The 17,089-nt window shown below is 47.8% G+C and overlaps 6 protein-coding genes across 6 annotated transcripts; 3 read left to right on the forward strand and 3 right to left on the reverse strand.

Annotated features, from left to right (window-relative positions):
• Positions 1 to 192: 192 nt before the first annotated feature.
• Positions 193 to 1,090, reverse strand: BC939DRAFT_482584 (uncharacterized protein; the record flags this gene model as incomplete). Its single annotated transcript, XM_051559133.1, has 3 exons — positions 193 to 224; positions 459 to 623; positions 727 to 1,090. 3 exons carry the CDS (start codon positions 1,088 to 1,090, stop codon positions 193 to 195), a joined length of 561 nt encoding a protein of 186 aa, XP_051405857.1.
• A 1,102-nt stretch (positions 1,091 to 2,192) lies between these two features.
• BC939DRAFT_378360 (uncharacterized protein) lies at positions 2,193 to 3,218 on the forward strand (the record flags this gene model as incomplete). The annotated part of the gene is made up of 6 exons (XM_051551715.1): positions 2,193 to 2,318; positions 2,413 to 2,459; positions 2,545 to 2,609; positions 2,682 to 2,893; positions 2,970 to 3,058; positions 3,146 to 3,218. Coding segments are annotated over 6 exons (612 nt in total), but the record flags the coding sequence as incomplete, so codon positions are not given.
• A 4,995-nt stretch (positions 3,219 to 8,213) lies between these two features.
• On the forward strand, positions 8,214 to 9,407 carry BC939DRAFT_513194 (uncharacterized protein; the record flags this gene model as incomplete). The annotated part of the gene is made up of 1 exon (XM_051561114.1): positions 8,214 to 9,407. The coding sequence occupies exon 1, from the start codon at positions 8,544 to 8,546 to the stop codon at positions 9,405 to 9,407; it is 864 nt and encodes a 287-aa protein (XP_051405859.1). The 5' UTR covers positions 8,214 to 8,543.
• Positions 9,408 to 9,723: 316 nt separating this feature from the next.
• BC939DRAFT_471665 (uncharacterized protein) lies at positions 9,724 to 10,275 on the reverse strand (the record flags this gene model as incomplete). Its single annotated transcript, XM_051558231.1, has 1 exon — positions 9,724 to 10,275. A coding segment is annotated over one exon (539 nt), but the record flags the coding sequence as incomplete, so codon positions are not given.
• Positions 10,276 to 15,950: 5,675 nt separating this feature from the next.
• BC939DRAFT_471674 (uncharacterized protein) lies at positions 15,951 to 16,476 on the reverse strand. The gene is made up of 2 exons (XM_051558232.1): positions 16,366 to 16,476; positions 15,951 to 16,276 (listed from the first exon to the last, which is right to left on the reverse strand). Exons 1-2 carry the CDS (start codon positions 16,422 to 16,424, stop codon positions 15,988 to 15,990), a joined length of 348 nt encoding a protein of 115 aa, XP_051405861.1. The 5' UTR covers positions 16,425 to 16,476; the 3' UTR covers positions 15,951 to 15,987.
• Positions 16,477 to 16,590: 114 nt separating this feature from the next.
• On the forward strand, positions 16,591 to 16,959 carry BC939DRAFT_508950 (uncharacterized protein; the record flags this gene model as incomplete). Its single annotated transcript, XM_051561063.1, has 1 exon — positions 16,591 to 16,959. One exon carries the CDS (start codon positions 16,591 to 16,593, stop codon positions 16,957 to 16,959), a length of 369 nt encoding a protein of 122 aa, XP_051405862.1.
• Positions 16,960 to 17,089: the final 130 nt, after the last annotated feature.

The following is a 17,089-nucleotide window of genomic DNA, read 5'->3' on the forward strand; positions in this document are numbered from 1 at the left end:
AAGAGCCGACATCGAAGGATCAAAAAGCAACGTCGCTATGAACGCTTGGCTGCCACAAGCCAGTTAATAATACCCTATACAAATTTTCTTGTTCCTCCAACCTTAAATATAGGGTAGCCTATCGATTGATGTAGTGACCAAATGCGCCAAATTGTTTCGTGGAAATGACTTTTATTTATATGAGAATTAGAATCAATTGACGAATGTATTCAGTTGTGTTATCGCTATATTATCGCGTATGGATTTGCTGTGTAACCATGTATTGTGCAGGAATGCACAATGACTATTTAGGTTATATAAGTCTAAATATGGACTAGACCGTAAATTTATGGCAAGTTTGGAGCGTGTGTGTTTTTTCTTTTTTTTGGGTATACGGTATGTTGGTATTGGAAAAGAAATTTACAGAAGAGAAAGCAGTTGCAGGAGAAAGGTGCGTGTATGCTTGTGTGCTATTGTACATGTAGATCGCTTTAAAACAGACATGCTACTGCTGGAAGCATCCAAGTCGATAGCAGCAGAGCCACTTTGCGCGTTCGTGTCAGCAGGGATACATTCCGATACATCCGCAGTTCCTTCATTGACGGAAAGGATAGGTTCCGATGCAATTGATCTCTCTCCTAGTGCTACAGAAAGGCAGGTTAATTAACCAGACAAACACCAACCATATAACAACATATCCAGAGAGATGATTACCCTCAATCTCTATCTCTCTTTCTACGTTTTTACCCTCCGCAAGAGGATCAAGCGCAGTCAGCGTAAATCGATCGAGAATGATTTTAGACTGTCTTTGGCCAAACTCTTGCACAGAAACCAAGGCATCATTGGCTACCACCTCTGAGTTGACCAGGGCTTTGAATTTCGACCAGAATCTGTCTGCCCTGTGCTTGCGAAAATCGCTGAATGACGCTTGAAGCTTTTGTCGCCTGGGTAATCGAATTTCTGGGAACGCAATGAGTCGCGTGTATGCGCTCGTCGCCGACAGGGAATAACTCAAGTCGAAGTGAGCAACGAAGTTTTCAAACGTGGAATGTTCTTCGCCTTTGACTTTCTTCTTGATCCATTCCAAGTGCTCTTTCAGTATTAAAGACATGGGAAACCTAGCCTCAAAGCACCTGGTAGAAGATTCTTCACAAAAAATAAAAAAAATGAAGTTAGGGAAAAACTTAACAATCCAAGATATAGGGACAAATATCCTTAACAATGCACCCGGGCACTGCTGCGGGCACTTTCTTATTCGGCAGAGCCCAAAAGTATATCTGCTGGAGCGAGAGAAGCGGGCCACTTATCGCAGCTTATTTATGCCCATATTACGTGTTGAGTATTAAAAAAAGCCTGCATCCACCTTCCAAATTGAGAGACACCAAAAGAATACCAACTCAAACAATGCTGGACCATACAATGACAACATGCACGTCTCTACAAAGATGAACTAGACAAAGCACTCACGTTTGAAGAGCTGATCAATAAATCTAGACAGGATATCAAAGCGAATGAAAATGGAAGCAATTAATCAAGCAATGGCATTGGTGAAGGAAACGGACATGAGAATAGAGAGACAGTTGAATGTGAGGATGGAATAACAAGCGGAGTGGATGAGAAAAAAAGAGATAAGCCCTAACTGACCATGGCCGTCTCTTTGCCACCATCCCACCTCAACATTGTCATCCTTTTTCCCATACCGCATTTTTCTTCTCATACCGCATTTTTCTTCCCATACTGCACATTTTTTCCTCGCCATACCGCACTTTTCTTCCTACCACATCGTCGATGGAAAATAATAACACATCCGACCCACTCCTCGCCATCGAAACCTACAGTGACTTAACATACGACGATGTCATTGGGAAAGGTCTTCCATTTCAAACGATGCATGAAATGAACAACACAGCATCATGGGAGGAGATTGACGACATTACAACGATCCAGGGTCTTCCAGTGATATTCAAAAACTTCCATCGGAATTCGCACTGGGATGACGCTTTTTTTTCTCTTCGCTATCTAAAGAGTGCTGATCTTGCTCCGCTGAAAATATACTTACATGAACAACTTTTTTAACCTTTATTATGTTGCTCAAAGTCATCACGTGTAGAAATCTGATAAAGCAACAAGACGTGAAGCTCACCATTAGCGACCACGCGCGAAATGCGCACCTTTTAGAACGAGCAAATCTTTACAAGGGTAAAGACAAGCTTCTCTACGCGAAGGACCTTTCGTGCCCTGAAGATTGGCGAGATGCTCGCATGGACGACGTTGTCCCTTCTTTCTTGTCATACAGAGGAGACAACGACTTCAGTAAGGATATGTTATCCTTTGCCAACGTACCCCCGCCTGCATGCTGGTGATCTATACATTGAACACACCATTGTCATAGACAAAGTTGCAGATGTAGCCGCCGAGAGTGAATCAGACAAGGTTGCGGCAGAGAGTCTAATGGTGTACGTTGGTCAAAACAACACCTGGTAAGACTTGACCGTTCAACAGTCTCGTGTCAAAAAATCGTTCGGTTGTCTGTCGCTGAGCCCACAGTCGTTTCCTTCTTTTTAGTACCCCCGCCCATATCGATCATTACGGCGCTATAGGCCACAACATCATGGTCTCGTCCGAAGAAGGTACGTTTGACGTAAATGATAACTATTCTCTCATTCTACACTTCTCAAACATATCCCTCTTACCAACGCTAGATTCTTCTTCCTTTTGGTTCATCGTTGGTGCCAAGGACATGACAAAGTTCGAGGAGCTACTGGAAAGTCACCAATCAACAGCTCAATTTGAAAACTGTTTGGCCCCAATGGATTTTCTCTGCAAAGCGGAGTTCCCGATCTACGTCCTTGATCAACGAGTTGGGGACCTGGCTATCGTACCATCGTTATCTTATCACCAAGTTGTGAATCTGGTAAGCCAGTAAACTAATTTGCGCATATCAAGAAAAAAAAACCACTCACACCTTACATGTATTTCTAAATCGCTAGGGCAAGTCCTCAACCAAAATGGCATGGAATCGACTCACCATAAGCTGTCTCGACTTCGCCATCAACAACATTCTTCCGAGATACAAGCAGTACGCGTCTACTTTCAGTCGCTAAAAAAGAGAAGTTTTAAAGATGTGCCCTTCGTCCGTTGTGTTAATCACTCTTTTGCATCATAGGATCAACAATCCAGAAGTATACAGGATCAAATCTATCATCCACAGGTCTCTCATAAACTGGACAAAATTGTTGGCCGATGGTACTATGGGTCTGCCAATGCCACCTAAACAATTCTGCGAAGCGTTCAAGGGCCTTGTCAGGCTTTTCCAACTGATCGTGCAAGCTGATTGGGTAGACCTGAATAGACTCGCAGCGATCGAATGGCAACACCCGAACATCGTTCAAGGACAACACTTCTCGGCGCCAATTTTAAGCTCAGAGACTTCAACGGCAGCCTGCGACTTCTGCATGTCGGATATTTGGAACAGACACTTCAATTGCAGAGGGTGTTCGACGACTCAACCATACGATACATGCACTAGCTGCTACGCCAAAGGTCGAGGCTGTATTCACAGAGCAAATGGCATGATATTCGCGGAGAGATACTCGATGCGCTCGCTGAGAGCCGTATTTACGGAAGCCGTTCGTGCATGGAATGAATGTCCTCTACTTGCAGACCTTGAAGAGCACGACTACATCAGGGAAAACTGGAACATAAGGTAAAAGAATTAGGTACCTTCTGAAGACCTGAATTCGTTTCTTCACCTAACCATAGCTTTCGACATGTAGCTTGTCAGTTCAGGGCGCTTTCTCTTCCGCTTCATTGGCTTACATGAGAAAGATGCAAATCGCAAATCAACAATTGGTATGATCTATGCTCTTGAAAAAAAAAAAAAAAAAAAAAAAAAAAAAGGTAAGCAGCTCACAATTTCGTTTTCACTCGCATAAGAGTCGTGCCATCATTCCAAAGTAAAGAGCGCCAACTACCTTATTCTGCGCTGCCAACAACTGCGTCCCAATAATCGGCCTTCAAAGCCGTTACAAACTGGTTTTAATCGCTGTCTGCTCAGCTACTGCGAACCCTGCCTCTACCGCCACTATGAGCTGTCATGGACAGACACCTTTAAGAGCCCTATCGCTGTTTTCCGCTGCCCCAGATGCCTGGAACACTGCCAATGCGCCAAGTGCAGAGCGTCATCTGAACCAATTCTTCGGGGAAGAGGAAACATTCTCATGTCCACGGACCCAGCGGTGAACAACACCCTCAACCGCGGCGGGATTAGCGATGCCATGACACACGGATTCGTGAGTAAACGAAGACGCACAGATTAAAGACCAGCTTAGTTTACTTAGCTTTATTATCGGTAGCGCACAATAAAAAGAAAGGATTATCAATGGCGGAACTAAAAGGCACTGGGAATGAGAGAGAAAGGTATTCCAGTCCGACTGGCAATCGTCGCATCTGTTTTTCTTGCTGGAAGAAGCCCTTTTTTCTCACCATACTGCAATTTTCTTCCCATACCGCACTTTTTTCCTCACCAAACAAGAAGGCGACGAGGGGCTGTAACTTGAAGTAGTACTACGAACCTTATCTGTTTAATAGATACAAGATAACACGGTGCGATCTTGTCTCCCAGGTCTCAGGAGATGTATTTTGCCCACGCTGTCGAGATGTCTGTCCATGCTCCGCCTGCGAGAAAAGAATGATCAAAGAGGATTAAGTACCTAACCACTCTCTATCTGGAAGCTATAAAGGGACTGGCCGTTCTCTGCAATTCAGGGATGCAAGCGATGATCCTCGCAACTGAGGAGGCATAGCAGATTCTATGAATCACACCTTTTCAACATGAAATCATTCTCAATAAACCAATAAATACGCTATTAGCTAGACTTTGTACCGCGCAAGAAAGCACCACTCATTGCATATATATTTTTTTTTGGATAATGTACAGTGCGCAACAAAAAGTTCATATGTTTTAGTAAAATTCGAGTTTTTTCTTCACATCTCCACAGTCGTTCATTTGCTTGCTCCGGAACCTCGGAGAACTATACCCTGCTATTTTTTCCACCGCTATGGAAAATTCGAGAAGAACCTAATGGCTCTATGGACTTCTATGTGATTCTTAAGTCTCATATCCATATGAACTTTATTTTTTGTATATATGAACTCCATCTTCCATGGTTCTACTCTCTATACTTTACATCCCCAACCTTCGATTGAACATTACTACATCACTACACTCCCCTTTCTATTCACTCTCAATAACTTTCTTCATTAACGTGAAGTCCCTGCCGGAATCAACCAAAGCGAAAGCATTTGCGCTCCTCAAACAAGGAAAAACCGTTCGTGAGATCTCCCAAACCCTCCGTATATCGGTCGGAATGGTATCCAGGTTTAGGGGATTATACAAGGACTATATTCCCATCAAGAAAAGAGGCAGGCTTTCAAAGGTTTCCAAGACCATGAAGACTCTTTTAGCCCGAAAAATGTCAACCGGAAATCTTTTAACTCCGCATTGCGGTGTAGGGGGTCTACTAACGGGTTCTATAACTTCTACCATTAGTTCTATTTACAACAGGAGTTACCACGCGAATAGGACCTCGGCAAGGCTGTGCTTCGGTCACTTACTGGTTCGTGGTGCAGGGTCCTCCTTTAGATCGGAATGTAAGAACACAAAGGTAAAATAGACTAAACGTAAATGGAAAGGAATAAATATGGGGATCTGTTTAGCTAAATGGTGCGAGCTATGACTATATTCCTTTGGGAATGACTGGGGTAGTTGCAAGGAGTTCGCATATTGTGATGTCCGATGAGGTGAGGAGTCGTGACAATGAAGTCCACCCCTCTGGAGTCGTTGTATGTCAATAGTTGCTGATCAGGCCTCCGTTGTACCTTTATAATGCCGTTTCACGAGGGTGGGCCGATGACAGATGCTCAATGAAACGATCGGTGATCGGGGAAGCGCTGCAGGGCAAGTACAATGTCTAAATAAGAGCGATTGACGGTGCAAAGATGGCGGATGATCAGGATCGGCATTCCCTGTTGATTGTATCTCGTTGCATGGGTTACTGACGGTGGTAGTCAGTACCAGTCGTTGAAGCGGTGTTATCCGGACAATCTGGACGAATACAATGTGTGATACAAATGATTTAGGTGGAAAGAAGACTCTGGTTCAGGTACCAGACCGTTTATTCTTTTATTCTGGGGGCGGTGCTCTTCCCCATGATCTAATACTAACTTTGCAAGAACAACCAACTGATTCTCATTTACTACACCACAGCATGACGGTCAGGAACTTGTCTTTTCGACACAAGGTGTTCATGTCCATGTGCAGACCATCCGGAATTATCTAAGACAGCAAGGGTTGAAAGCATACGTCAAACCTAAGAAACCTGATCTGATGGACGATCAAATCGAGAATCGGTACAAATTCGCTCGCGACCATTTACATTAGTGCAACAGGATTACCACTCGGTTACCAAGCTGCACGGTTACGACACACAGAGCCAGGATGGGAGCCCGGCATCATGACAACTCCACTACGACACTGTACAATAGGCCCCAGACATGTATATATAGACCCTACTTACGATCATTAAACAGCATTCATTTCTACGCATTCCTACTTGACCACTGCCCTTGACCCCTTGACTCTGCTGCTGTTGCAATTAGACTGCTGAGCAATGGCGTAATATAATGTTCTCGGACGAAAGCATAATCAGTAAGATTGGGTCCTTTGGAAGAGAGTTCTACTACAAAAGGCCCAAGGACAAGATGATCAGGACATTTCAAATCAAGAAAACCAAGCAAGGCGGCGGTGGTAAAATGATGATCTGGGGTTGTATCACCTATTACGGCGTAGGGAATGCCTGTTGGATCCGGGACAGGATCACCGCTGAGGCGTACGTGGATGTCCTCAATTCCTATGTTCTTCAATCCAGGGATTGGTATGACATGGATCCGACAAAGTTTATTTTTCAGCATGACAACGCCAAGGTTCATACCGCAAAAGCCGTCAAGAAGTTCCTTTCCAAGGCCAAGATCGAAACCCTACAGTGGCCTGCCAACTCAGCAGACCTTAATCCGATCGAGCATGTATGGGCGCATATTAAACGCAAGCTCGGACATTACCCAAAGGCTCCAGCGAACATGGAAGAGCTATGGGAGAGAGTGCAGGACATATAGACAAATATTCCCATAGACTTAATCCATAAACTGTACGACAGCATGCCTCAGCGCATCGCGATGGTCTACAGAACTAAAGGAGGTCCTATCGAGTATTGAAGGAAGAATGCTAGGAGATATCAATAAAGGAATTGACATTCGACATCTATCCAAAAGATAAAGTTCATATGGGTATGGGACTTTAGAATTACATAGAAATCCGTAGAGTCATCAGATCCTTTTCAAATATTCCATAGCGGTGGATATAATAGCAAGGTATCGCTCTTCGAGGTTTCGGAGCAATTAAATGAACGACTGTGGAGATGTGAAGAAAAACTCGAATTTTACTAAACATATGAACTTTTTGTTGCGCACTGTATCAGCGTAGCCGAATAATATGAAAGGCGGCCTAAGCATATTATCCGACTACGGCAAAGAATCCATATGTGTAATCTTCTTTTATTGTAGACTAGTAGAACTGCCCGTGGCACACGCTACGGATCCGAGACAAAAAATAAAATAGCTTTGTAGCCAAATACAGTTTGCTATCTAGCATAGACATACACTGCGAAGTATACTTGAACCAGGAGTCAATGAGAACAAGAGAGGGATCTTTAATATTAATCCACCGAGAACATTATATGTTACTCGGTGGCTTAAGTAAATTGATAGGACTCGCTGGATCTAATTAAATACTCGCGGTGGCAGCATGTAATATGGCTATATGCCATTGTCTACGGTGCCATGTCCATATGTGTGTGACCTTCTTTTATTTTGTACGACGAAACTGAAAATAAAACACTGGATCCCGGGGGATCCGATCTGCTCTCTATCTTCTTTTTCGTCGCTCATCGGAACGCATCCATAGCGCACATCCACCCATTTTCCAATGAGCGACACTATCCAACACGACAACCATGAATCTATTAACGTATCGGCTCTTCTCGCCCGTCTGGCTGCCCTTGATGTGGCATATAGCCATATTACATGCTGCCACCGCGTGTATTTAATTAGATCCAGCGAGTCCTATCAATTTACTTAAGCCACCGAGTAACATATAATGTTCTCGGTGGATTAATATTAAAGATCTCTCTCTTGTTCTCATTGACTCCTGGTTCATATATACTTCGCATTTTTTTCAATGAAGAAGTAGAGGATCTAAGACAGCATCAGAAACATTCAGGAACCACATCAGAGACATTCAGGAACAACAGCTTTTTCCTCATTCAGAATCACATCGTCAGCATCTTCATTTCCAATCTTTTTATTTTCAGATCACAAGTATTTTTGAGAAAAATTTTCCGATCCCGATGGCGAAGATCAACATTCAGAAGAAGTAGCTGGCTGCAACTACCAAAACGCGCAACAACAACAACAGCTCGAGTGCAACCTCCAACGACGTTGACGCCGCCATGATTACGCCTCTTCCAACCGTATCTGAGATTGCCGAAGATGCTTCCGTGGATCCAACCCAGGAGAGTGCTGTAGAATCGCCTAGCTCTGATGGAGACCGTAGTCTTCCTTTGCGTAATAAAGCCGTTCCCGTCCTTACTTCAACTGAGTATGATGATGATGATGCCGGAGACATGGACGTTGACGAGGATTGTATTCCTTCTCGTCTACCCTCGTTCAAGAAGAGGACCGCTATCAACGCTGATGAATCCGTCCCAGGTTATGATGCTTCGATCGATGAAAGCCTTACCGAAGAAGACACGGACAACGAAAGCGAACTAGAAATGGCCAGAAGCACGCTCGAAAACATGCGGCTGAATCTGAAGCGAATGGACAAGAACATTTTGCGACTCCAATCGCGCGCTGCCAGAGACTGTGGCATTCCCAATGCGCAGCTTACCCAAGAATTGTCAGACTTCAAAATGCAACGTAGCATCACGTTCGGCAGCTACGGCGAGCTCAAGCAAGCTTATGAAAACTTGGCCGAGTCCATGACGCCCCTAAAGCCCAGAATCGTGGCGAAAGAAAGCACCGTGTATGAGGCGAGCGATGACTACCAGTCCCTGCCCATCCGTCGAAACCAGAAGTCCTTCATTGGAGGATTGCCGATTAAGCTACAGAGCAACTGGCCAAGGTACAACGGAAAGGCTGATGAAACCGCATACGAATTCTTTGACAAGTTCATTCGTCAAGTCCGTCCCATCCTAGGGGAAGAAATATTCAGGCAATATGGTCATACATACCTGAGCCTACTGGTCAGCGATAACAACTTTCAAGACCAATTGCAAACCGCGTTCGACAAGCTGTCACGGATAGCACCATAGCGTGTGGTGCAGAGTGACAGTTAAGCTGCGCACACAATTGCTCATATTGATTTGTGACTGCTTCTACGCGCTCACGCGCTTGCACGCGTACCTCTGCCACCGTATGCTCGATCAACATATGTTCAACGAAGTATCTTTATTGATATTGCCATTATCCGGCCCGCCTAGAACCATTGTACCAGATCCATACCTTTGTGCTATTCCTAGCAAATATACCTCGCGTCCCGTAGTAGCCATCCGAGTACCCTGACCAAGAATCCTAGAAACACATAAATAGAGCCATAGAATCCATAGCATATAACCTCAGTCTGCAATACATTTCTTCCTGACCTTGTCCACTGTCTGTCTCCTCCATAACACATATCCCACTCTTCCAAGTCTGTTCCTGACATTGCAGACTCTCCAATCCAGTCATGTCCGCCCAAGATGAATTTACCCAGCACCAGCAGCTTCTGCAGCAGCAGCAGGCGAATCTCCTTGGTGCCCTGCAGAACCATGCGCAAGACCCGAACACCACTCCTGACGCATTTGTGAACCATCTCCGCGAACTCTTGTCCGTTATTGACGCCCGTACCAACTCCATTGCCAGCCATCTCCAGCAAGCGAACCATCTGACGACCTTGTCCGAGGCCGTCAACGTTATCCAAGTCCAGAACCAAGACGCAATGCAGCAGCAGACCAACACGATCGCTGCCCTCCAGAATCTGGTCCAAGCCATCCTGGACCGGACCCCCGCGCCTACCGCCGCTGCCGCTTCTCTCCAGACAGCCGCTCGTCGTCCACACATCCCGCACCCCTTCACGCCTGCGTTCAATGGTGATGCCAAAGTCCTTTCCTTCCGTGCTTTTAAAGCCAAGTTGTCCGGTGTCTTCCAGCGCTTCGGTCCTGCCTTTGAATCGGATGACCAGTGCGTGACTTTCGCCATGGGCTGTATGGCAGGACCTCCCCTCGAGCATTTTGCCCCGCTGTACAACCAAGACATCGAGGACGAAGAAGGACTCCTGAACGATTACGACGCCTTCATGACCGCTATCGAGGCCGCTTACGGTGATCGCCTGAGCATCCAGGAAGCCGAAGAGAAAATCCGTTTCCTTAAGCAACGAGGTACAATGCAAGAATACATCTCGGAGTTCTCCACTTTGCAAAGCCAGGTCCGCTGGAATCAGTCTGCTCTCGTGTCCCAATTCAAGTTTGGCCTTTCCGAGGGTGTGCGCACCCTGTTGCAAGGCCAATGGCATTCCCTGACCACCATGAGTACTGTGACTGAGGCTGCCACCACCGCGTATCTGAACTTGCGCCTGACCTCGGCTCGTCGCCCCCAACAGCCTTGGCGACCCCAGCCTCCTCGCAGCATCCCTCAGTCTACTCCGTCTCCACGTCCAGTCACCGTTGCTCGTCCAGGTCCAAACGACATGGAACTAGGAACCATGCGCGGCCCTCTTACCGCCGCTGAAAAAGATCGTCGCCGCAGAGAAGGCCTCTGCATGTACTGTGGCCAAGCGGGCCACTTTGCCAACAAGTGCCCCAACAAGCGCCCCTCCGGTCTGGGCCTCGCTGCAGTCCAAGAAGCCACGATCGAGTATGCTTTCGACACCGACGTGTCGGAAAACTTCAGCGCCTAGGGCAGCTGGAGGACTGTTCCCTAGGTGCCATCCATGCCACCTCCACTGTTCCTGCCCATGCCCGTATCTGCCTTATGTTGCCTGCCACCCTGTATCTGACCCAAGGACCCTTAAAAAACATCCAAGTATTAATCGACTCCGGCGCCGCCCGCTCCTTCATCGATCGAAAATTCCTCCTGAACCACTGTATCCCTGTGCGTAACCTCCCCCGACCCATGAACCTGACCATGGGGGACGGCTCTTTGAGCACCGCTGGACCTGTCTTGCATGAAGCCTCTGTATGCCTGACCCTCGCTGAGAAGCACCATGAACAGATCCTGCTAAAAGTCACCAAGCTCGGCCAGTACCCTATCATCCTCGGGATGGACTGGCTCGCCACGCATAACCCTAGTATTGACTGGGAAAAGCATATAGTTACTTTCCATTCAAACCATTGTAATACAGTTTGTGTACACCATGAACCCTTGTCCGACGCTCTTACCTCTTGCTCTGTCCTTGAACCTGCCCTTGAACCCACGTTGGAGGAATATCGCCTCTGTCAACTCGCCCTTGCCACCATTACACACCTTTCCACTCCTCGCTCCAGTTTAGAACAACCGTCGCTCCTTTTTAGCGAGTCCGTCCCTGTACACCTCTCAACCATGTCCCTCTGTGCTTCTCCTGTTCCACTACCCAGCCTATCCTTGAACAACATTGACCCAACCAATCCTCCAGTCGAGATCCCTGACGCTTACCGTGACTTTGCCCGGCTCTTCGAAGATCGAGAGCTCGGCACCTTGCCTCCACATCGCTCCTTCGACCATGCCATAACTCTCGAACCTGACGCCAGGTGCCATTCGGTCCACTATACACCTTGTCTCAGAAAGAACTCGAATCCTTGAAGGAGTACATCGAAGAGAACCTTGCCAAAGGGTTCATCCGCCGTTCCGAGTCCCCTGCTGGCGCTCCAGTTCTGTTTGTACCAAAGAAAGATGGATCCTTACGCCTCTGTGTCGACTACCGTGCCTTAAACAAGGTCACCATCAAGAACCGTTGCCCACTGCCATTGATAACCGAGACCTTGGACCAGTTGCGTCGCGCTCGAATCTTCACCAAGCTGGACCTCAAAGGCGCGTACAACCTTGTGCGTGTGGCCAAGGGCGACGAATGGAAAACAGCCTTCCGCACCCGCTACGGCCATTTCGAATATTTGGTCATGCCATTCGGGTTGACCAACGCTCCGGCCACCTTCCAAGCATTCCTGAACGATGTCCTGCGCGAGCATCTCGACAATTTCGTCGTCATCTACTTGGATGATATCCTGATTTACTCCGCTGATGAGCAAGACCATGTCCAGCATGTACGACAGGTCCTTGCCAAGTTGAGCGCCGCCGACCTCCAAGTCAAACTCGAAAAATGTGTCTTCCACGCCCGTGAAGTCGAGTTCTTAGGCTACGTGATTTCGCCCGACGGCATCGCCATGGACCCTTCAAAGGTTAAGGCCATCCTAGAGTGGCCTACCCCTGCCTCTGTCCGTGATATACAGGTCTTCCTCGGCTTTGCTAATTTCTATCGCCGATTCGTCAAAGACTTCTCCAAGGTCGTCGCCCCTATCACCCGTTTGCTCAAGAAGGACGTTCTGTTTGCCTGGGATGATGCCGCCCATCGCGCTTTCACGGCCCTCCGTGAGGCCTTCACGCAGGAGCCGGCTTTGGCGCATTTTAACCCTGAGCTGCCTTGTGTCCTTGAACCTGATGCTTCCAAAACGGCCCTCGGTGCTGTCTGTAGCCAACCTGACGACAAAGGTGTGCTGCATCCTCTTGGCTTCTACTCCCGCTCGCTCACTGCCCCCGAGCGCAATTATCACGTCCACGACACCGAGTTGCTGGCCGCTATCGAAGGCCTTGAGCATTGGCGACACTTCTTTGCGTACTCCACGTTTCCTGCCACTATTCTGACCGACCACAAGAACCTGGAACACTTCTCCGAGAAAAGACCGCTCAGTGAGCGCCAGATCCGGTACGCCGAACGCCTGTCGAAATTCAAAACTCAGTTGGTGTATCGCCCTGGCGTACTTAACGGTGCTGCCGATGCTTTGTCGCGCGTACACTCCCCTGAGGGGGGGGAAGGCCCTGTCACGTCGAACGAAATGACCTTGCTCCCGAAGCCTGTCGATATCAATACGGTCCCGTTCTTGGCGTTAACAGCAGCGCTTCGACTAGATCCCCAAGATGAGATCTCCTGTCGAATCAAAGACGCATATCCCGATGATGAGATCACTCGCGGACTCCTTGCTGACCTTGCCAAGGACCCAAAGTCTCAGCCTGACTACGCCATTGAGGATAGCCTCCTGTTTTACAAAGGCCTAATTTATGTCCCCGACGCCGATGACATTCACCGAGATATCCTGGTCCATTGCCATGACGACCCCACCGCAGGCCACTTTGGCCTCCTGAAGACATTCGAGCTCGTGAATCGAACCTATCACTGGCCAGGCCTTCGCCAATATGTGAAACGTTTTGTCAGTACCTGCGATACGTGCCAGAGGAACAAGTCTGTCCATCACAAGCCTTATGGCCTCCTTCAGTCCTTACCTATACCAGAGAGCCCTTGGTCCTCAATCTCCATGGACTTCATCACGCAGTTGCCTGCGTCCCATGGATTCACGTCCATCATAGTCTTCGTGGACAGGTTAACCAAGATGGCCCACTTCGTTGCTACGCATGACGAGGTCGATGCTGCCGGCACAGTGAGCCTGTTCCTAGACACAGTCGTCCGTGCCCACGGTCTCCCCGACGATATTGTCTCCGACCGTGGCACCACATTCACCGCCCAGTTTACTCGTTCGCTTATGGAAGCCCTAAAGGTCAAACAGAATTTGTCAACGGCTTTTCATCCACAGACTGATGGCCAAACCGAACGAACCAATGCAACGCTTGAGCAATACCTTCGTTGCTTCTTGAACTATCAGCAAGACGACTGGTCCAGACTCCTGCCCTTAGCCGAGTTCACGTACAACAATACCGTTCACTCCTCGACGAACCAGACTCCGTTCATGGCCTTGTATGGATACCACCCTCGGTTCAGCATCCACATCCCACGCGTGTCCCGCCACTCACCTGCCGCCTCTGCCCGAATCATGCTGTTGAAGGGACTGCAGGATGACTTGAAGTTCCATATCGGCGCTGCGCAAGAAGCCCAGGCTCGCTACTTCAATCAGCATGTCCAAGCGCCCCCCGACTTTGCACCTGGTGATAAAGTCTGGCTCTTGAGGCGACACATCAAGACCACGCGCCCTTCCGACAAGCTTGACTACCGCAAGCTGGGGCCATACGAGATCCTCGAACGCGTAGGGACTCGTGCTTTCCGACTCCGGCTCCCTGTCTCCATGGCACGAATACATCCTGTGTTCCATGTGTCTCTCCTAGAGCCTCATCAGGCTAATGAGATTCCGAACCGTAGCGCACCGCCTGCCCCACCTGTCGAAGTCGAAGGTCAGATCGAGTACGAGGTCGAAGTCATCTTGGATTCACGAATGCGCAACCGCAAGTTACAGTACCTGGTCGATTGGAAAGACTTTCCTCCAGATGAGAGATCTTGGGAACCCGCTGCAAATGTCTCACACTGCCCAGAGCTCATTGCTGAGTTCCATCGCCAGTACCCAGCAAAGCCCGGTCCAGTTTCTGTCGCTCCTGGAAGTCGCTCCTAAGAGAGGGGATTGTCACGGATAGCACCATAGCGTGTGGTGCAGAGTGACAGTTGAGCTGCGCACACAATTGCTCATATTGATTTGTGACTGCTTCTACGCGCTCACGCGCTTGCACGCGTACCTCTGCCACCGTATGCTCGATCAACATATGTTCAACGAAGTATCTTTATTGATATTGCCATTATCCGGCCCGCCTAGAACCATTGTACCAGATCCATACCTTTGTGCTATTCCTAGCAAATATACCTCGCGTCCCGTAGTAGCCATCCGAGTACCCTGACCAAGAATCCTAGAAACACATAAATAGAGCCATAGAATCCATAGCATATAACCTCAGTCTGCAATACATTTCTTCCTGACCTTGTCCACTGTCTGTCTCCTCCATAACACATATCCCACTCTTCCAAGTCTGTTCCTGACACAAGCTCGAAGGAAATGTCATCACTCGAGACATCATGGAGCGAACATTCCTGGACGTCTGTCTCACGAAAGAACAGCGAGAAAAGAGCGTGGCCAAGGTCACCAAAATCGGCCGTCACAAAGGAGAATCCTACCGCTTATTTGCCACTCGAATTGCGCGCATCGTGAAACAGTATCGCATCCAAGAGGATAACGGTGTCATCTTGACCCTACTCAGACAAGCCATCCCAGCCAAGGATATGACCAATGTCAACCTGCATTACCTCTACACTAATCAAGGTACCACTCGCGATACGCCTGAGACGATCGATGATTTTTGCACCGCCCTTGGCAAGATCGTTGGACCCGATGATGCTAGAGATAATTTTGAGCTCCCAAGCAGCTCCCTCCGTGATCAAGGAGACGTCAAAGCACAAAGCCGTAATGGCAGAAACAGCAAGGAGAAAGCTGGCAGCATATCTTACTGTAACAAGTGCAAGGACTACAGACACCACTCCAGTGAGGAGCACATCGAGTGCGAGCACTGTGGATGTCACGAACCGCGCCATAGTTCGTAGTGAAGGTGCAAGTGAGAGAGCAAAAAAGAGATCTTGTTTACGTTTGATCTTTTGCTCTGTCGCGTCTCAGGGCAGATTAAGGTTTGCTCGCAGCCACATCGCCTTCGTGATTGATAACGACGCCATACTCTCGCACCCGGCATCACCTTGCATCTCTATTAGCCATCCCGGTCTCCTCTAACGCCATTCGGCTTAATAATCCATGTCTTGTAAAATAGGTATAAATACCCAGTAGCTTTATTATAGAATCCTCAGTCTGCAATAAAACACTTACCTTGCCTCTTCCAGTTCTCCTACCTCTTGTCTCCATATCCTTCACCACTTACCTGTCTGTCCTTGACAGTGGACGAGCTGGTCACCAGAAGCATACCTGTCGCAAGCTCGACAACCAGCGTGGTCCTTCCCGTAATAATGGTCGCAGTGACCGCGGTCGAGACAGCTACAGTCGGTACAACAGTCATGACAACAATCGTGACCACAGCGTTCGTGACAGCAGTAACCGAAATAATAACGGTCGTCGCCATCCCTACAATCGGGACGGCTACCGCCCGCGCAATGATCGCAGCCCTCACGGTGACAAAGGTGTGTATCATGCCACCCGCACTCCAAATGCAAACGAAAATATGAGATACATCTCACTGAACGAATTATCATCTTCCTGCTCTTCAAAGACAAATAGCTCGGAGCAAGACCAGTACCAGCGAATAGCTGACGATGAATTTGTGAACATCGCGCACTTGACAGACTCAGTGCTATCAGAAGATAAAGATAATAAAATTGAGCAATTCGATATAAATCTCGAGAGCATGACCCTAGAAAATTCATCACTCAACGACTTTGAAACCATTGCATAAACTGCTATGTCTACCCATGACACGAACGAACGCAGAATTATCATGCCCATCTACTTCGATAACAATGAGTATGAGGCGCTTATCGACACAGGAGCATCAAGGTCGTTTATTGACCGCTCAATCGTGGACGATGCTCGTATCAAAGTCATCAATGCACAAGGAAATGTATATCTAGGGCATAAAGAGATGCATGTCGCACGTATCGGAAGCACCGAAGACATCGAAATCGAGTGCAATAACCATTGCTTAACATCAGCGTTTGAGGTGTTTGATTTGCAGCACTCATTTGTCATTGGGATGGATTTATTCCACAAACTTGGTTTCTCTATGGGAGGTATCTCCGACGGACGCGAGTCAGCCAAAGCCTGCCTCGACCAGTCGACGATGAACGACCTTCCATTTTGCCTCTAAAAATACCGGCGATAGAACTGACCGAAGAATACAAAAAAGAGAAGACAGCCTTCTTGACCACAATAACGGCTGCACTCAAGCAAAACGATGAGATCCCACGTTCGAGCCATTGTCCATTACCAGAAATGAG

This window comes from Gamsiella multidivaricata (assembly GCF_025024155.1).
Source record: "Gamsiella multidivaricata strain RSA 2152 chromosome Unknown BC939scaffold_174, whole genome shotgun sequence".
Lineage (NCBI taxonomy): Eukaryota > Fungi > Mortierellomycota > Mortierellomycetes > Mortierellales > Mortierellaceae > Gamsiella > Gamsiella multidivaricata.

Coding starts and splice junctions, on each gene's coding strand:
- BC939DRAFT_471674 (XM_051558232.1), bottom strand. CDS start 16,424: ATGTTCACAAATTCATCGTCAGCTATTCGCTGGTACTGGTCTTGCTCC. Junction 16,277..16,365: donor TCTTGCTCCGAGCTATTTGT/CTTTGAAGAGCA, acceptor CATGATACACAC/CTTTGTCACCGTGAGGGCTG.